Here is a 17,563-nt window from a genome sequence, read left to right as displayed (position 1 = left end):
ACATAGTAATGTCGTAATTCAGCTCTGAGTGTGACACTTAAGATTCAGTCCTACACTTCGCTGAAAGTGTGAGTAAGACGCTTGATAACTAACTTTTAAGTGCAGCTTTCAGCGAAGAATTTATTTACTCTTAAGTCAACTCTTAGCAGACTTCATAGGAGTAATTCTAAGAAGCTTGATAAGTACGGCCCCAGATGAATAAATCTCTCGTAGGCTCAACAGCATATACTGCATTTTGATATCACTAGCAAACATTGCTGAACAACAGGGACATTTATAGCTAAATAATGGGACAAAATATGAACTTCACATAAAAACAACTGCAGACATGAATTGAAGATAAAATTGATTGATTGATTGAAACTTTTATTAGTAGATTGCACAGTTCGGTACATTTTCCGTACAATTGACCACTAAATGGTAATACTCTAATAAGTTTTTCAACTTGTTTAAGTCGGGGTCCACGAAACTAATATTTGTAGCAGGAAATCAACTGCAAACAAACTAATTATTTTTTTCATTAGTGTCACGATCACAGCAGCACGGCACTCGTTATGGCAATCAAATTTGTTACTTAGCGATGCACAAGTAAGTCCAACATTGTCTTTCACATTTGTGGACCACTCAGATGAAAGACATAATGTGCCTCCAATCTTTTCTTCTCTAAAAACCATGACGGTCAAATGAAGTGAGGTCATAGCGAGCAGTAAGGTCTTAGTAATGATAAAAGGTTTAAATCTTAAAAAAAAAAAAAAAAAAAAAATTCTTAAGAGTGTAAAAACCAACTCCATCCCATTTTTAATAATCGCTTACAGCTTTTCCTCTAAACCTTTCAAAATACGCCCAAATCTGCAATAACTCTGAGAATTGAACAGTAGCCTAATGGGACTCCAGATCATCGCCTGAAACCCGGAAGTGCCCAGATGTGCCTCTAGGTCACGTGATTGCAACTCAGCAAATGGTTAAGGTTAGAGCAAAACATTACAGACTGGCCAATTAGAGGCAAGATAAGGTGGCTCATTGAAACTGGTAAGCAAAATCCCAACAGTCACGCACTCAGGTCACATGACGACGAGGGAGTCAGAGACAGAGGGACGCATCAAGCTGATGACTCAAAAAAAAAAGAAAAGAAAATGGCAGAGGGATATTTTCCCGCAAATTAGATGTTTCCTTTAGTGATGAAGACAACGTGCAGGAAACCCACAATAATGTGTGTCCTTGGCCATATTTAGACAAATGTATGCGTTTAGAGAAAACAATGCTCCTATCCTTAGTTTTTAGTTGTTTAGTCAACCAAAATCATAACTGCTCCCTTCATTGAAGATATGGAACACAAATTTAGGAACATACGTTAAGGTGAGTTGAGTTGATGAAAAGTTTTACTCCACATAACCATTACCAACTGTTACCACACAAGTCATTGTTTTTATGTCAGGATATAAATAGATTTTTTCTGTCGGCAGAGAAAATGAATAACATTATGGGGGTGGGCCAAAGAAAAGGCAAACTACACTACAGCTAGTTGCAGGGTGTCCCCGGCTAAATGACAGACAGTTATTAGTAATGGACCCTTATTGGGTCCATTTGTACACTTTGTTACATTAACATTGACGTTATACATGTGGGTCCATGTATATAAATATTGTTAAATGTAGCTACTTTTGCCGTATAGCTTGCTACAATTCTCTGGGGATAGCTTCCCCTGTAGCTTAGCTACATTAAATCGAGAGTAACTTGTAGCTTAGCTTGCTACATTTTCCAAGTAGCTTGTCCGTCACTGTCAAGATGCAAGTAGGGTGGTGTCTCACTAAAGTGTGCTACAGCAAAAAAAAAAATATTACATTGTGAAATACATTTTCTGATGGTATATTGGTTATACAAATGCATTTAATACTGAGATAAACCAGGGAATTTATTATAATTCACATTTTAAATATATTCAGTATTTAACTTATTATATCCTTGGCCAAAAAATGTAATTGTTTTGCTTTAAAATGGGCACTGACACTGTAAGGATTTGTGGGCTTATTGGCACAATTGCTAAGAGTCTAACGTTTAGGTTTTTTTTTACTGACCGTGTTTTTTGAGTGTTGGACTATTTTTTTTAAACGTGTACAAGGAACGTACATCATGTGGAATACTTTGTGCATGATTGCTTGCCACAGTTGAAGGAATACCAATTATTGTGTCATTTTGTCGAAAAAATGTTCATGCCAGCTCTCGCCGACCTTTCCCTGCACAAATTTGTGAAGGAAACAGATTTTTTGGATTACCGCTTCACCACCAAAGAGGAGGGTGACACATAATCTCCTCTTCTTCTTTGAATTAAAGAGCAGCTGAACGAAGAGAATGGTTTTACCGCACGTTTTGGAATGTTTCTATAAATAGCGTCCGTACAGGTCATTGGATACCTCTGCAAAGCAGTTGTCTGCTGGTGACATTTTCAATCCACACAGCAATAAACTGCTTTCAGCCCACCTACATTCTGTTAAGTACAGTTGTTGTGTAGAAGGAACAGCTGCACATTCAAGGCTTTGTGCAAACCAAATTAGGAGGCAATATTTATTAGGATTATTCATTTTAAAGTGGAGGCTTTGTACTCAACTACACCAGCTCAGACTGTTGGCCGTTGTTAGTCAAGCAGGGTTCAACGACGCCCTCGGGAGCGACGGGGCAAAGGTTGGCGGCGGTGGCGGCGGAGGGACTAACGTTGAGGTGCTCTGAGGCGGCCAAGTTCTCCTCCTGCTTTGGTGCACTCAAGTCTTCCATAAGTACGCATGAGGAAGTAGAAGGTTCATTCTCAGCCATTGCAAGGACGGAGACAGGAGGAGATGCATCTTCCATCTTTATGTACAAGGCTTGCAGCGTCAGAGGGACAGACATGCACCTGAAACAAAAATAATGATCACGGACAATCGAAGACAAACATAAGAAATTATCGATCAAATCATACTTTTTCATGATGTCAGAGACGTGCCCATCCAGGGAAACGTCCATGCCTGCTCCAAATAGTCTGCATGTAAGCCGGTGAGAATTGGGGATGTCCACCAGCACTGGAATCAAGAAAAAAAAGGTTTTCTTCCATGTCCAAACAACTTTTGCAGAAGTGTAAACCTCCCATTTATACAAAACACACACCTCTACAAATAAACACAACTAAAAAAACAGCATATAAACATAAAAATACAATATTTTGTACAAAACACACAAAAATGTAAATACACTGATAAAATGTAATATAATTATGTTCTGTTTATTTACAGTCTGTGTATTTTGTAGAGTGGGGGGAGGGGTGCTGGAGCCTATCTCAGCTACACTCGAGGGGACGGCGGGGGTACACCTTGACATCATTGCAAATAATGAATTATAGTTAAAAATATATTTGTTATATAAGAAATTAAATAGTTCACTTATTAAATAATTAAAAGGTAAAAACATGTACACAAAATATTTTATTTATTTTCAATTGTTATTTACAGGTTTTGTGTAGTTTTTTTTACAAATTATATTCATTTTTAATTATGTTTCTACAAAGGTTTGTTGTATAAATTATATTCATAATTAAAATTAATTGTAATTAAATATTAAATTGTTTGTATTTTGTAAAAATGTGTATTTATTTTAATCACGTTATGTTTCTATTCATAATTAAAATTAATTATAATTAAATATTTAATAATGATGGACTTGTCCAGGGTGTACCCCGCCTTCCGCCTGGATGCAGCTGAGATAGGCTCCAGCGCCCCCCGCGACCCCGAAGGGAATAAGTGGTAGAAAATGGATGGATGGATGGATGGATGGAAACATTCTAAATGAATACAATCGTACAAATGACTTTATTAAATAATTAAAAGTATGTAAAATTATACAAATTATTTTATGTTTAATTACAGGTTTTGTAAAAAATATTTTATTCATTTTTAAATTTGATTAAGTTTATATTTAAAAAATTTTGTAAAAACATATCCAAGCATTTAAATAAACATAAAATCAATAAATTATTTGTACAAAACTTACAGAAATCCTTTAAAAATAAAACTGGAAAGAAATATTCTGTACAACACAAACATACATAATATAGAAGTAAAATACAAAAACCCTGTAAAAACATAAAACATAAGTTAATAAAAAATTTATACAATAATGTATACAACACAAAAACTGTAAAACAACAAAAAACATAACATAAATACAAATCAATAAGAATGTGTATTTAAAAAAGTAAGTAAAATATAATGAAAATATTTCTGCTCACACACTGCAAGAGAATCCAGGTGGGGTCGGTGAAAGGTCACAGAGAAGCTGGTGTCTGTCTCAAGACGAACCTCGAAATGTTGATCACAGGCTGAAGCTAAAAAAAAAAGGGAATAGCAATAAGAATGGAAACAAATTACTGTATTTCTTAATAGATTACACTTTCACACCTGGACCTGGTGATGTGCAGCTGCTCAGTAAAGTGTTAATAACACACTGATGCCGCAGCACCTCCACAAGATTGGGGACGTGGACAGGATGGGTGAAGGGAACGCTGTCCATCATGACCCCTCTGTGGGCAGGAGAGTCCCACGCCTCTCCAGGAAAAACATACGTGTGGACGGCATCACCTGGAAGACGCTGTAAACACACACACATATTTTAATAAAGCTTACTTAGGATGGTTAAAGAACATACCAGAGTGAAAACATTGTCCTGCCCATCACTTCCTGTCAAAAGGTGGGGAAACGGTGCCCACTGCAGGTCAGAATTTGGTATGGCAACTTCTAGGAATGGACATAAATTATACATTTGTTTGGTTTAAAAATAGCATCATGTTAGAAAATGTATTTAAATACCTGTAATTCGGCTTATCTTGTCAACAAAAGGCACCATGAGGGGTATAGCTGGCTGCAGTTTGAGCACAAAGCAGGCAGGGAATGTTTCATGAGGGACATCCGTCCAGGGGGTGAAGACCGGGTACCTGCCGGGACACATTATTGATCATAACCATGCCTTTCCTCATATTTTTGGGTGCCCCCATTACCAGTTTTATGGATCGTCAAATGTAGATGAGATTTGTCATTAGACACATAAAAAGGTCAAGAAGTCACATTTGCAGACAAACAGGAAGGTTGCCATTTTGGGCTACAAATAAGGGTCGTCTTTTGACGAACTACTTCCCGAGACTTTGATCAAATGAGCCCAAACACTGATTTTAGACCAGGCGTGTCAAACATACAGCCCGAGGACCGGATCAGGCCCGCGAACAGGTTTTATCCGGCCCGCACGATGAGTTTGCTAAGTATAACAATGTACCTCAAATTTTTGAATGAAAAAACAGCTGTTCTAAATGCGTCCACTGGATGTCGCAATAGCAATCCTTTGTATCTTTGTAGATGATGCTACATATGTACAAAATAAACCACACGATATTAGTACATCAGTTGAGGAAAATGATCAAACTACATAAATAACATCCTGTAATTTCATTTTGATATTTTTTATCTTGATAGATTGAAAATTAACACCAATGAGTTGACACACAGTTTATTCAGAAAGTATAAATAACGAAAAATAAAGATAGAATACTATTAACCGCAACATGTAAGTGTAAAAAAAAAAAAAAAAAACATTATGATTTGTACAATTTCAGAGTGTGCTTGTTCTATTTTTAAACAAAGAAAACAATCTGAAGTTGTCTTTATTTTTAAGTTATCGTGCCGTGATTTTTAATAATGTGGCCCCTGATCTAAAATGAGTTTGACACCCTTGTTTTTAGACAGATAGAGGACAAATTGTAAGGCAATTTAGCCTACACCATGTGGGCGGGGTATTTCCACAAAAATGTTAACCTTAATAAAAACCCTTAATTGTAAATGGTGAATAATAAAGATAACACCCTACAGTTTGGCATAAGTCACTTAATGTCTTAGACTTTGACACCAGGCAGCGACATGAAATGACAAAAAAACATTTACATGCATGACCCTGTGTTTATGTGGGGACACAAAAGGCCCTTTAAAGTCGTTAATTTTGGTATGATGAGGTTCATAATTATTTCAACATGATTATTCTCACATATTTCAAAATGATCATTTGCATTACCCTTGGTTGTCCAGTTGTAGTGGCAGCGGCAGGACTGAGGCAATCTGAAGCCTGTGGGTCACATGACTCGGGCACACAGCTATCTGCGCGACCTGTGGGTCAGCTTTCAGGTCTGTTCAATACCATAGATGATTCTAAATGTTAGCTGCATTCAATATGCATGCAGATAAAAAAAACAACATCTCACTTGTAGTCACTTCACCTGCTGTGGCAGAATAAAACTGCAGGGTCAAAGGGCAATCTAGAAGGGATTAAACAAAAAAGAAAAAATCAATTCCATTAAAACAGTGTGCAAGTGTACCTAATGAAGTGGCCATTTTAGTATGACTCTTAAAATGTTATATATATGTTGGAATAGTTTAATTCAACAAAATATGACGCCTAGCGGTGTAGCGGTTACAAAACCCAAAACCGGTGGACTCGTCAGACCACAGAACACTTTTAAACTTTGCATCAGTCCACCTTAGATGAGCTTGGGCCCAGAGGAGCCGGTGGCGTTTCTGGGTGTTTTTGATAATTGGCTTTGGCTTTACATTGAGTTTTAACTTGCACTTACAGATGTAGCGACAAACTGTTGTTACGGACATTGGTTTTCTGAAGTGTTCCTGAGCCCATGTGGTGATATCTTTTACACACAGGATGTGGGATTTTGATGCAGTACCGTCTGAGGGATCTAAGGTCACGAGCTTGGCTGCTTAGGTACAGTGATTTCCCCAGATTCTCTGAACCTTTTGATGATATTACGGACCGTAGATGGTGAAATCCCTAAATTCCTTGCAATAGCTGGTTGAGAAATGTTGTTCTTAAACAATTTGCTCACGCATTTGTTCACAAAGTGGTGACCCTCGGCCCCATCCTTGTTTGTGAATGACTGAGCATTTCATGGAAGCTGCTTTTATACCCAATCATGGCACCAGTTTTTTTCATAGTTTGGCCGGGGGTGCGACTTATACTCAGGAGCGACTTATGTGTGAAATTATTAACACATTACCATAAAATATCAAATAATATTATTAAGCTCATTCACGTAAGAGACTAGACGTATAAGATTTCATCGGATTTAGCCAAGTCGTGAAATTATTAACACATTAACGTAAAATATCAAATAATATTATTTAGCTCATTCACGTAAGAGACTAGCCGTATAAGATTTCATCAGATTTAGCGATTAGGAGTGACAGATTGTTTGGTAAACGTATAGCATGTTCTATATGTTGTAGTTATTTGAATGACTCTTACCATAATATGTTACGTTAACATACCAGGCACGTTCTCAGTTGGTTATTTATGCATCATATAACGTACACTTATTCAGCCTCGTGTTCACTATTCTTTATTTATTTTAAATTGCCTTTCAAATGTCTATTCTTGGTGTTGGGTTTTATCAAATAAATTTCCCCCAAAAATGCGACTTATACTCCAGTGTGACTTATATATGTTTTTTTCCTTCTTTATTATGCATTTTCGGCCGGTGCGACTTATACTCCGAAAAATACGGTAGCTAATATTTGCAAAAAATAAAGTTTTCCAGTTCGAACGTTAAGTATCTTGTCTTTGCAGTGTATTCAATTGAATATAGGTTCAAAAGGATTAGCAAATCATTGTATTCTGTTTTTATTCACGATTTACACAACATGCCAACTTCACTGGTTTTGGGTTTTGTAGATTAGATTTTTAAAAAACAACATGCTGATGTTAGCACTAACATAATAGTTAGCTAGCTTCAACTAAAAATACATGTGAAACAGATGTATACCTGCAGAGTTAGCTTTAAAAATGAGCAGGCTAACATTGGAACATTTCGCGTACTTACAAGAGGGCGCCAAGTCAAGAAATCTTCTTTTTTTTTTACTTTAACCCTACAAAATTGACTATAACACTATCATAAATATAAATGCTAACATTGGTATGATAAGATGGTTCTAGGACGGTGACAAAGTTTATTATTTTTTTATTTAAATGTACAAAAAGCTAAAATGCTAGCATAAAATGTTAGCATTCTAACATTTGCATGCTAACGTGAAAGTTATCATACTTGCAAAATGGCTTGAAGCGACATAGTCTAATATTTTTAGGTTTAAACGTACACAAGTAGATAATATGCTTGCATAAAACATTAGCATATGTGCATAATATCAAAACATTACGGTGCTAATGTTCATGCTCACATGGTAACAGTCAGCATTCTTGAAAGATGGTGCCAAGCAAACAAATTAATGACGAATTCATCAAAATGTACAAAATTAGCTAAAATGCTTACGCGAGCATTGATTTTGGCCCAACAAAGGGTGAAGAAAAAAAAAATAGTAAATTACACCACCCCCTGTGTGTTGTGTAAATATGCAACTACTTAAGTACCTTTCAAAAATGTTTTGCTTGTTGACAACATTTTTTTTACAACCAATCTTGTAACATTTTTATACACACACAAATGCTGGTAAATCTCCTAAAAAGGTGTGGAATGTATTTTGTGGTGATTTGGCAAAACACCCAAAAGTTACAAAGGCTGTTTATTATGGAGTCCAATGAGCTGCGTGAGAAATTTCAATGGTTTCAAACAGCAGCACCCACTGTGTGGGGTGTTTGTCAGAAAAATAATAGCACAGGCAACACAGTAGTGGTGCATGTTTTAAAGTTAAGTTAAAGTTAAAGTACCAATGATAGTCACACTCGGTATGGTGAAATTTGTCCTCTGCATTTGACGCATCCCCTTGTTCAACCCCTGGGAGGTAAGGGGAGCAGTGGGCAGCAGCAGTGCCGCGCCCGGGAATCATTTTTGGTTATTTAACCCCCAAATCCAACCCTTGATGCTGAGTGCCAAGCAGGGAGGTAATGGGTCCCATTTTTATAGTCTTTGGTATGACTCGGCCAGGGTTTGAACTCACAACCTACCGATCTCAGGGCAGACACTCCAACCGCTAGGCCACTGAGTAAAAAATATTTATGATAGACTTAGCTTACATTAAAAGGGGAAGTGTCCTTTTTTTGGAGTTTTGCCTATTGTTCACAATCTCTATGAAAGACATGACGATAGATGTTATTTTGTTTTGCATTCTAAATATTAAATAAGTGCGATCAAAAGTCTGCTTACAATGGAGTATATGGTAGCCGCGCAATTCCGCCTACAAAGCTGTTAAAAAAACATCCAAACACCTCCATTAGAGGTTTTATCTGTAAGTATATACGTAATAGCACATTTATAATAACATTTAATATTTACGTATTTTGATTATTGTAAGCATACGCGGCATTCATTTAAAAAACGCATCACAAAGTTAGCTTTTTTTCCCCCTCTTCATCACTGATTATTACTGACTGCAGACTTTTTGTGAGCCAACAAACGTAATAAAACATCACTTACTGTACAATGGCTGCCGTCATTAGGATGTTGACTGATATAATCTTATGTTTCCGTTTAGATGAAGAATGACTCATAATCATTCAAAGATTAGCATCAATACGAACGGCCCATCGAATCCTAAATAACATTTAGGATTCACCCACTGGGGTGAGTTTTTCCTTGCCCGTGTGTGGGGTCTGGACCGAGGATGTCGTTGTGGCTTGTGCAGCCCTTTGAGACACTTGTGATTTAGGGCTATATAAATAAACATCGATTGGTTGAACATTGCACCAGCGCCACTTAAGCACTTTGTCCAGTTTACATCTGCTGTGACAACTAGAAACACACAAGCAGTGTTGGGACTAACGCGTTACAAAGTAACGCGTTACTGTAATGCTGTTAGTTTCGGCGGTAACTAGTAATCCAACGCGTTATTTTTTATATTCAGTAACTCAGTTACCGTTACTACATGATGCGTTACTACATAAAAAATAACGTAAAATAACGCAGTATCGGCTAAAAACAGAAGATCTGAGTGTGTTTTATTGCAGCGCTACGGTGTCGTTTTTCTAAATCTCTTGTGTCACACGGAGGAGGCGCGCTCTGTGTGTGTGTGTCTCTGAGTGTGGGGAGGGAGGGATGCGCGCTGCAGCATTCGTGAGGGTGGGGCGGAGACAGAGAGAGCGAGAGAGTTGTTAACGCGCATGCGTCGCCAGGCTCAGCTTTTTATCGATAGATTTATCAGATTTAATTTTTTATTAACTATAGCAGGGGTGTCAAAAGTGTGCCCCGGAGGCCATTTGCGGCCCACAGCTAATGTTTTAAAGGCCCACAGCACATTCTAAAAATACTATTGAAATAAACAAAAACATAACAAAATTGAAATAAAAAAGCTTAAAGGTGAAATGTAATTTAGAAAAAGTTGCAATGTTGACTGATAAAACAAAGCTGTTTTTTTTCTTTCAAACTGTCATTGGGGACAGCGTGGCGAAGTTGGTAGAGTGGCTGCTTAGGCTGCTGCCCCCGCGACCCGACCTCGGATAAGCGGAAGAAGATGGATGGATGGATGGATGGAATGGAACAACCTCACAACAAACTTGAAAAGTCTAACAGATTACTCTTCATTCACAATTGAACTTAAAAATTGGCTTTGGAGCAATCAAAGTTGTCAACTTAATGTGTCTTATATGTATGCATGAGAACATTTTGCTGTAAGCTGTGAGTTGTGTGTTAAAATCATGGTTGTTTTTTTACAAATGATAACAGATGTGAACAAGAGCATGTATTGTCTATGTGTCATGATGTAAAGGAGGGGTGGTTGTAATGTATAAGTATGTATCAATGAAAGGGCATTTTCTAACTTCTCTTAATTATATTACATGCTATTGCATAATTGTATTATAATTGGATTACATGTTTTTGTATCTCTTTAATTTAGGTAGCCAGGGACTGCAGATGGAAATTAGCTATTTAGCTATTATCGGGTGCGGAACATAGCTGTCTTTGAGCTTAATGTTTCTGTGCATTGTCCCTTCAAATAAAGACTAAACTAAAAAACTAAACTAAAAAAATTATAATCCCCACAAAGAAATGGGGTGAGGCGGATGGGGGCGACAAAGTGTCTTTTCGTGTCGTTCTGGCCATTTTCGGGTTCTAAATGGCTGTCAAAGAGTAGCAACTTGTCAGAATACCTACTCAGACTTCTTCTGTCCAGGTGAGAGGCATGATTTATGATCTACAATAATCTTACAGAGAGCAAGGAAGCGAGGAAGCAGCAGACCACTCGATGTAAACATAGGGACATACAATCGTGAACACGACGCCGCTATAAATAGTTTGTCTGCGTTGGCGCTTATAATAACAATATCACTAATACTTGGTGAATATTCAAGTCACAAAACCAACAATGAAGTATTGTTGGCGCTTTTTGAATAGTTATTTATTGGATTTTATGGGCGGAATAGTGTAGCTCTCATTGGCTCTGCTGTCGACTGACTTTTATTTATATGTATTTTATATTTAGAATGCATTAAAAAATCCATCCGTCCTCATGTCTTTATCAAAGATAGGCAAATGTCCAACAAAAGTGCAGTTCCCCTTTAAATACACAGTTATGTGGAATAATTAGGAAACAATGTTTTGGCCGCATTTAGTTTACCTTCTTTTCCAGGTATGAAACAGCCCAGTATGCCGTTGTTCACCACATCCATCTGGTGGCAGCTCTCATTTGCAACCCTGCAAGGAAATTTTTTTTTTTTTTTTTAAACTGTTCCATTGTCAATTGATTTCACAAATGACGACGTCTGGAGTCACTCACCTTGGCAAGTGGCACATTTCTTGCAAGTCTTTGGTGAGATGTTGCAGAGCAGCAAATAGTTTGAATTTGACATCGCTGATGAAAAAAGTGGTTAAATGATGAATGCTACAATTGTTCAAATGATTGAATATCAAAATTGTACTTGTCTCCAGGGATGTTGTACAGCGTGAAGAGTTCCTTCAGTTTAGCAGAGAACCCTGCAAAATGTTTTGACCTGTTGTGGGCACAACAGGTCAAAACCATTAGCATCTGCAACATTATTATTTGGGGTCTTAATGACTAAATATGATTACATTATTTTAAAGTCCTATAATAAATACAAACTCTGTCACATTTCACCTTTAAATTTTAGACTTTTTTTAACCATATTTTGATGAATGCATGTTTTCTACTAAAATGAATTAATTGGGAAGAAAACATTTCAATAATGATTTAATGCAGAATAAATTCAGCATAATCAAAATTTTAAATTGTGTATCTTCCTGACACCGGGGTTTCATCCCAGTACGAATGTTTACAAGCCTAGCACTAATGCTGCACGCCACAGGGAAACGATGGGTATCTCTGGGGAAAGTTGCCATTATATTCTTATGAGTGGCAGAGCAGGAAGAGGCTAGAAATACCCTTACGGTAAATGTTCATATAAAACACCCTTTAATGAACATTTTAAATGCTAAAACGAGAAGAGAGAAAAACCTGTTATATCATTGAATACAAATAAAAGCTTATCATGGACGCCCCTGCTTATTTCAGCAGGACAATGCCAAGCCACGTGTTACAACAGTGTGGCTTCAAATGCTTGCTTTGGAAGATGCGGGTTTTTACAACATCAAAAAGGAAAAACCTATTGTTCAAGGCTTCTCTACACATCTTAAAATAAAGCTCAGCTAACTATCATTCAGCAAAGGTACAGAAGTGGAAGCAAAGTTGGACAATTTAGTTTTTCTTTATTTAATAGGCTAACCTGGTTTGATGTTGCTGCTAAAATGTGGGTGTAATGTTAGCACTTTAGCACACATTGCTATGCGAGCGTTGCTACCGTTTGTGTCCTCCTGTTCCACCTCCTTAATGTTACGTTGTTTTACGTGACATGTCTATTACGTTGGACATGTGCAGAGTTACTTAAAAAGCGGAGAAGGAGCACTTATGGGACATATTTGAAGTGGATAAACAGCTCATTAGCATTAAAGCTACACACACAGGTTTTGTGAACACACGTTTAACTGTACATTAAAGCTAACCCTAAAAAAATAAATAAAAAATAAAAACATAAAAAAGCTAGATTTTGGACAACACACTCCCAATACACATCTCTGACAAAGTTTCTAAACATTGAAAATAAATACGAGTATTTAAAGCCATGCATACCTTAGCAGCTGAAGGAAGGCCTCGCTCCTCTGCAACACAAGATTGATTCTATTAATAAGAAATATAAAATAAGAAACATGTGATTGTAACAAATGGCTTGCATGCACGTACGACTGGGGCTCCCCCATGCGGCGCCACCTTCACCTCCTCCACCCCGCCGCACGGCAGCATCGCCACCTCCAGATAGAACAGGTCGGCCGTCAGGTAGCAGGTGGCCTCCGTAAAGTGGAAGCCCATCCTTCAGAAAGGAAAAACATTATATTGAGGGTCATGTAGCTTTTCTCATAATGTGACTCTTTATTTTACCCGTGTTGTTTGGCAATCATCTCCAAACGAGAGCGCGTGACGTTCATGGAAGACACTGGAACGTAAAAACAACTTCAGCTACTTTCACGCAGAGCTTTTTGTGCTGATGTTGGGATTTAAGTAAATTCCTGTCAATCATGTATCATTCATTCTTTTTTTCCCATTTGAAACCACCGCAAAACAAATGTGTTTTAAAGGCCTACTGAAATGAAATGTTCTTATTTAAACGGGGATAGCAGATCCATTCTATGTGTCATACTTGATCATTTCGCGATATTGCCATATTTTTGCTGAAAGGATTTAGTAGAGAACATTGACGATAAAGTTTTGGTCGCTGATAAAAAAGCCTTGCTGTACCGGAAGTAGCGTGATGTCGCAGATTGAAGGGCTCCTCACATTTTCCCATTGTTTACACCAGCAGCAAGAGCGATTCGGACCGAGAAAGCAACGATTACCCCATTAATTTGAGCCACGATGAAAGATTCGTGGATGAGGTACGTGAGAGTGAAGGATTAGAGTGCAGTGCAGGACGTATCTTTTTTCGCTCTGACCGTAACTTAGGTACAAGCTGGCTCATTGGATTCCACACTCTCTCCTTTTTCTATTGTGGATCACAGATTTGTATTTTAAACCACCTCGGATACTATATCCTCTTGAAAATGAGAGTCGAGAACGCGAAATCGACATTCACAGTAACTTTTATCTCCACGACAATACATCGGCGAAGCTCTTTAGCTACGGAGCTAACGTGATAGCATCATGCTTAAATGCATATAGAAACAAAAGAAATAGGCCCCTGACTGGAAGGCTTGACAGAAGATCAACAATACTACCAAACTCTGGACCTGTAACCACACGGTTAATGCTGTACCACCTGGCGAAGCCTAGCAATGCTGTTGCTAACGACGCCATTGAAGCTAACTTAGCTACGGGACCTCGACAGAGCTATGCTAAAAACATTAGCTCTCCACCTACGCCAGCTCTCATCTGCTCATCACGGCCCGTGCTCAACTGCGTTCCAGCGATCGACGGCGCGACGAAGGACTTCACCCGATCATCGATGCGGTCGGCGGCCCGGAGACGGAGGAAGTCAAGGTGAGGACAGCGGCGCGGCGGCGGGCGTTGTAGCTTTAGACGACACCCCGGCCGCCATCAGAGTCGGCAAGTAACATATATTTCCCCAAAGTTACGTACGTCACATGCACATAGCGCCACGCACATACGGGAAAGCGATCAAATGTTTGGAAGAAAGCTGTACTCACGGTAGCGCGTCTGCTATCCAACTCAAAGTCCTCCTGGTTGTGTTGCTGTAGCCAGCTGCTAATACACCGATCCCACCTACAGCTTTCTTCTTTGCAGTCTTCATTGTTAAATGAACAAATTGCAAAAGATTCAACAGCACAGGTGTCCAGAATACTGTGGAATTTTGCGATGAAAACAGAGCTGTTTGTATTGGGATACAATTGTGTCCTAATACTTCAGCTTCAACCCTTGATGTCACGCGCAAACGTCATCATACATAGACGTTTTCAGCCGGAGGTTTCCCAGGAAATTTAAAATTGCACTTTATAAGTTAACCCGGCCGTATTGGCATGTGTGGTAATGTTAAGATTTCATCATTGATATATAAACTATCAGACTGTGTGGTCGGTAGTAGTGAGTTTCAGTAGGCCTTTAAAGTAGTGTAAAAACACTTAATTTATCTTTTATTTTTTACATATTAAATAAAATGTGAAGAAGTTCAATAAACACACTACATTGAAAAAAGGATTTAGCCACCCATCCAAATGATCAGAATCAGGTGCATAAAATTAAGCACTTAGGCATGGAGACTGTTTCTAGAAACATCTGTGAAAGAACGGGCCGCTCTCAGGAGCTCAGTGATTTCGAGCGTGGAACTGTAATAAGATGCCACCTGTGCAACAAATCCAGTCGTGAAATTTACTCGCTGCTAAATATTCCTAAGTCAACTTTATTATAAGAAAATGGAAGAGTTTGGGAACAACTGCAACTCAGCCACGACGTGGTAGGCCACGTAAACTGACAGCGAGGGGTCAGCGGATGCTGAAGCGCATAGTGCAAAGTTGCTACAGACCTCCAAACTTCCTGTGACCTTCGAATTAGCCCAAGTACAGTACGCAGAGAGCTTCATGGAATGGGTTTCTATGGCCGAGCAGCTGCATCCAAGCCATACATCACCAAGTCCAATGCAAAGCATCGGATGCAGTGGTGTAAAGCACGTCACCACTGGACTCTAGAGCAGTGGAGACGCATTCTCTGGAGTGATGAATCACGCTTTTCCATCTGGGAATCTGATGGACGAGTCTGGGTTTGGAGATTGCCAGGAGAATGGTGCATTTCGGACTGCATTGTGCCGAGTGTGAAATGTGGTGGAGGAGGAATTATGGTGTGGGGTTGTTTTTCAAGAGTTGAGCTTGGCCCCTTAGTTCCAGTGAAAGGAACTTTCTTTTTCTTTTCTTTTTTATTATTATTATTTTTTTATAATGTCCTGCCCAGCTTCTCGGGCAAATCATACAGCAGATGTAGATGCCCATATCGGCTGTTCAGATTTACTTTACAAAAGAGAAGTGTAGGATACTACTCTTGTTGCCTTATTTGTATTTTGACTTTATTAAATGTATTTATATTATCATTTGGTGCAGCCGGGCCGGAGCAGGAGGGGATAGAAAGTGAAAAAAAGGAAGACAGAGGGGGGAATTGTGGGGACAAGAGGGGGATTAGACAGAGAGACAAAAACAACAACAGCAAACACAACAACAACAACAACAACAACAGAGCAACATCAGCAAATACGACATGTACAAATATGATGGTAAAAGTAATAGCAAATAAGCAGTTAGCGAAAATAAAAAATACAGAAATGACAATGAGCATTATTACACTAAAAATGGAGCAATATGAATACAAATAGAAATAGTGCTATTGATAATAAACAATACCAATACTTTACCTTTATTATCAACAATACAATTGTTCAAATGCAACAATACATATACGTAATGATAACTTGAGATACGAAAGAATGCAGAAAAATGGAGGGGAAGAAAGAGAAGCAACCTACATTAACCTTGTAGATTGTTATAGTAACAATAGGTTAAGCTTTGTCAGTGTGCCATGTGTTATACCCAGTTTACCCTAGGGCAACAACGTTAATATATGTTTGATGAAACGTAATTATGTGCATGAGTGTATGTGTGCATATGTACTTGTATATGTACAGTATGTGTATATGTGTGCTTGTACATTGAATGTATATGTACAGTATGTGTATATGTGTGTTTGTACAGTGAATGTATATGTATAGAATGTGTATGTGTGTGTTTGTACAGCGAATGTATATGTACAGTATGTGTATACAGTATGTGTGTTTGTACAGTGGCGAAGTTGGTAGAGTGGCTGTGCCAGCAATCGAAGTGTTGCTGGTTACTGGGGTTCAATTCCCACCTTCTACCTTCCTAGTCACGTCCGTTGTGTCCTTGGGCAAGACACTTCACCCTTTGCCTCTGATGGCTGCTGGTTAGCGCCCTGCATGGCAGCTCCCGCCATCAGTGTGTGAATGTGTGTGTGAATGGGTAAATGTGGAAATACTGTCAAAGCGCTTTGAGTACCTTGAAGGTAGAAAAGCGCTATACAAGTATAACCCATTTATCATTTATTTATTATTTACAGTGAATGTATATGTACAGTATGTGTATATGTGTGTTTGTACAGTGAATGTATATGTACAGTATATGTATGTGTGTGTTTATACAGTGAATGTATATGTGTAGTATGTGTATGTGTGTGTTTGTACAGTGAGTGTATATGTACAGTATGTGTGTATGTATGTTTTTACAGTGAATGTATATGTACAGTATGTGTATACAGTATGTTTTTATAATGAATGTGCGTGTGGATGTACGAACTTTGAGTGTGTAAATATGTACTGTATTTATTTGTATATGTATGTGGGAGCGTAGGTACCTATGTATGTATGTGTGTGAGTATATGTGAATTTGCATGTACAATACATTTGACTCCCAGTGTGTGCGGGAGCCAGAGTACGGCCCCAGCCTCCCAGAGAGCCCATCCCACAAACAGTAGGTGCGGTGCCCAGGGAACCAGGGGCCACCGCCCCCACGCAGCCAAGC

The 17,563-nt window shown here is 38.4% G+C and overlaps 1 protein-coding gene across 5 annotated transcripts in view; it reads right to left on the bottom strand.

Annotated features, from left to right (window-relative positions):
- Positions 1-2,523: 2,523 nt before the first annotated feature.
- The window catches only part of zgc:111976 (mediator of RNA polymerase II transcription subunit 1-like), a 26,644-nt gene continuing 11,604 nt past the window's right edge, over positions 2,524-17,563 (bottom strand). For 3 of the 5 annotated variants that reach the window (XM_062021036.1, XM_062021037.1, XM_062021035.1), the window contains 14 exons: positions 13,413-13,467; positions 13,218-13,344; positions 13,107-13,135; positions 11,881-11,952; positions 11,739-11,813; positions 11,580-11,656; positions 6,269-6,322; positions 6,082-6,193; positions 4,833-4,957; positions 4,672-4,760; positions 4,425-4,614; positions 4,256-4,351; positions 2,954-3,053; positions 2,527-2,887 (listed from right to left, as the gene is read on the bottom strand). In XM_062021036.1, the coding sequence (XP_061877020.1) occupies positions 2,605-2,887; positions 2,954-3,053; positions 4,256-4,351; positions 4,425-4,614; positions 4,672-4,760; positions 4,833-4,957; positions 6,082-6,193; positions 6,269-6,322; positions 11,580-11,656; positions 11,739-11,813; positions 11,881-11,952; positions 13,107-13,135; positions 13,218-13,344; positions 13,413-13,467 (1,484 nt within the window). In that variant the 3' untranslated portion in view covers positions 2,527-2,604. Of the gene's footprint in view, positions 2,888-2,953; positions 3,054-4,255; positions 4,352-4,424; positions 4,615-4,671; positions 4,761-4,832; positions 4,958-6,081; positions 6,194-6,268; positions 6,323-11,579; positions 11,657-11,738; positions 11,814-11,880; positions 11,953-13,106; positions 13,136-13,217; positions 13,345-13,412; positions 13,468-17,563 lie in introns of all 5 variants that reach the window. The other 2 variants (XM_062021033.1, XM_062021034.1) reach the window with 2 other exon arrangements.

The sequence above is a fragment of the Entelurus aequoreus genome, linkage group LG15 (genome assembly GCF_033978785.1).
Source record: "Entelurus aequoreus isolate RoL-2023_Sb linkage group LG15, RoL_Eaeq_v1.1, whole genome shotgun sequence".
In the NCBI taxonomy this organism is placed as follows: Eukaryota; Metazoa; Chordata; class Actinopteri; order Syngnathiformes; family Syngnathidae; genus Entelurus; species Entelurus aequoreus.
Note: the sequence above shows the minus strand (reverse complement) of the source record. Positions and strands in the feature narration are given on the sequence as shown.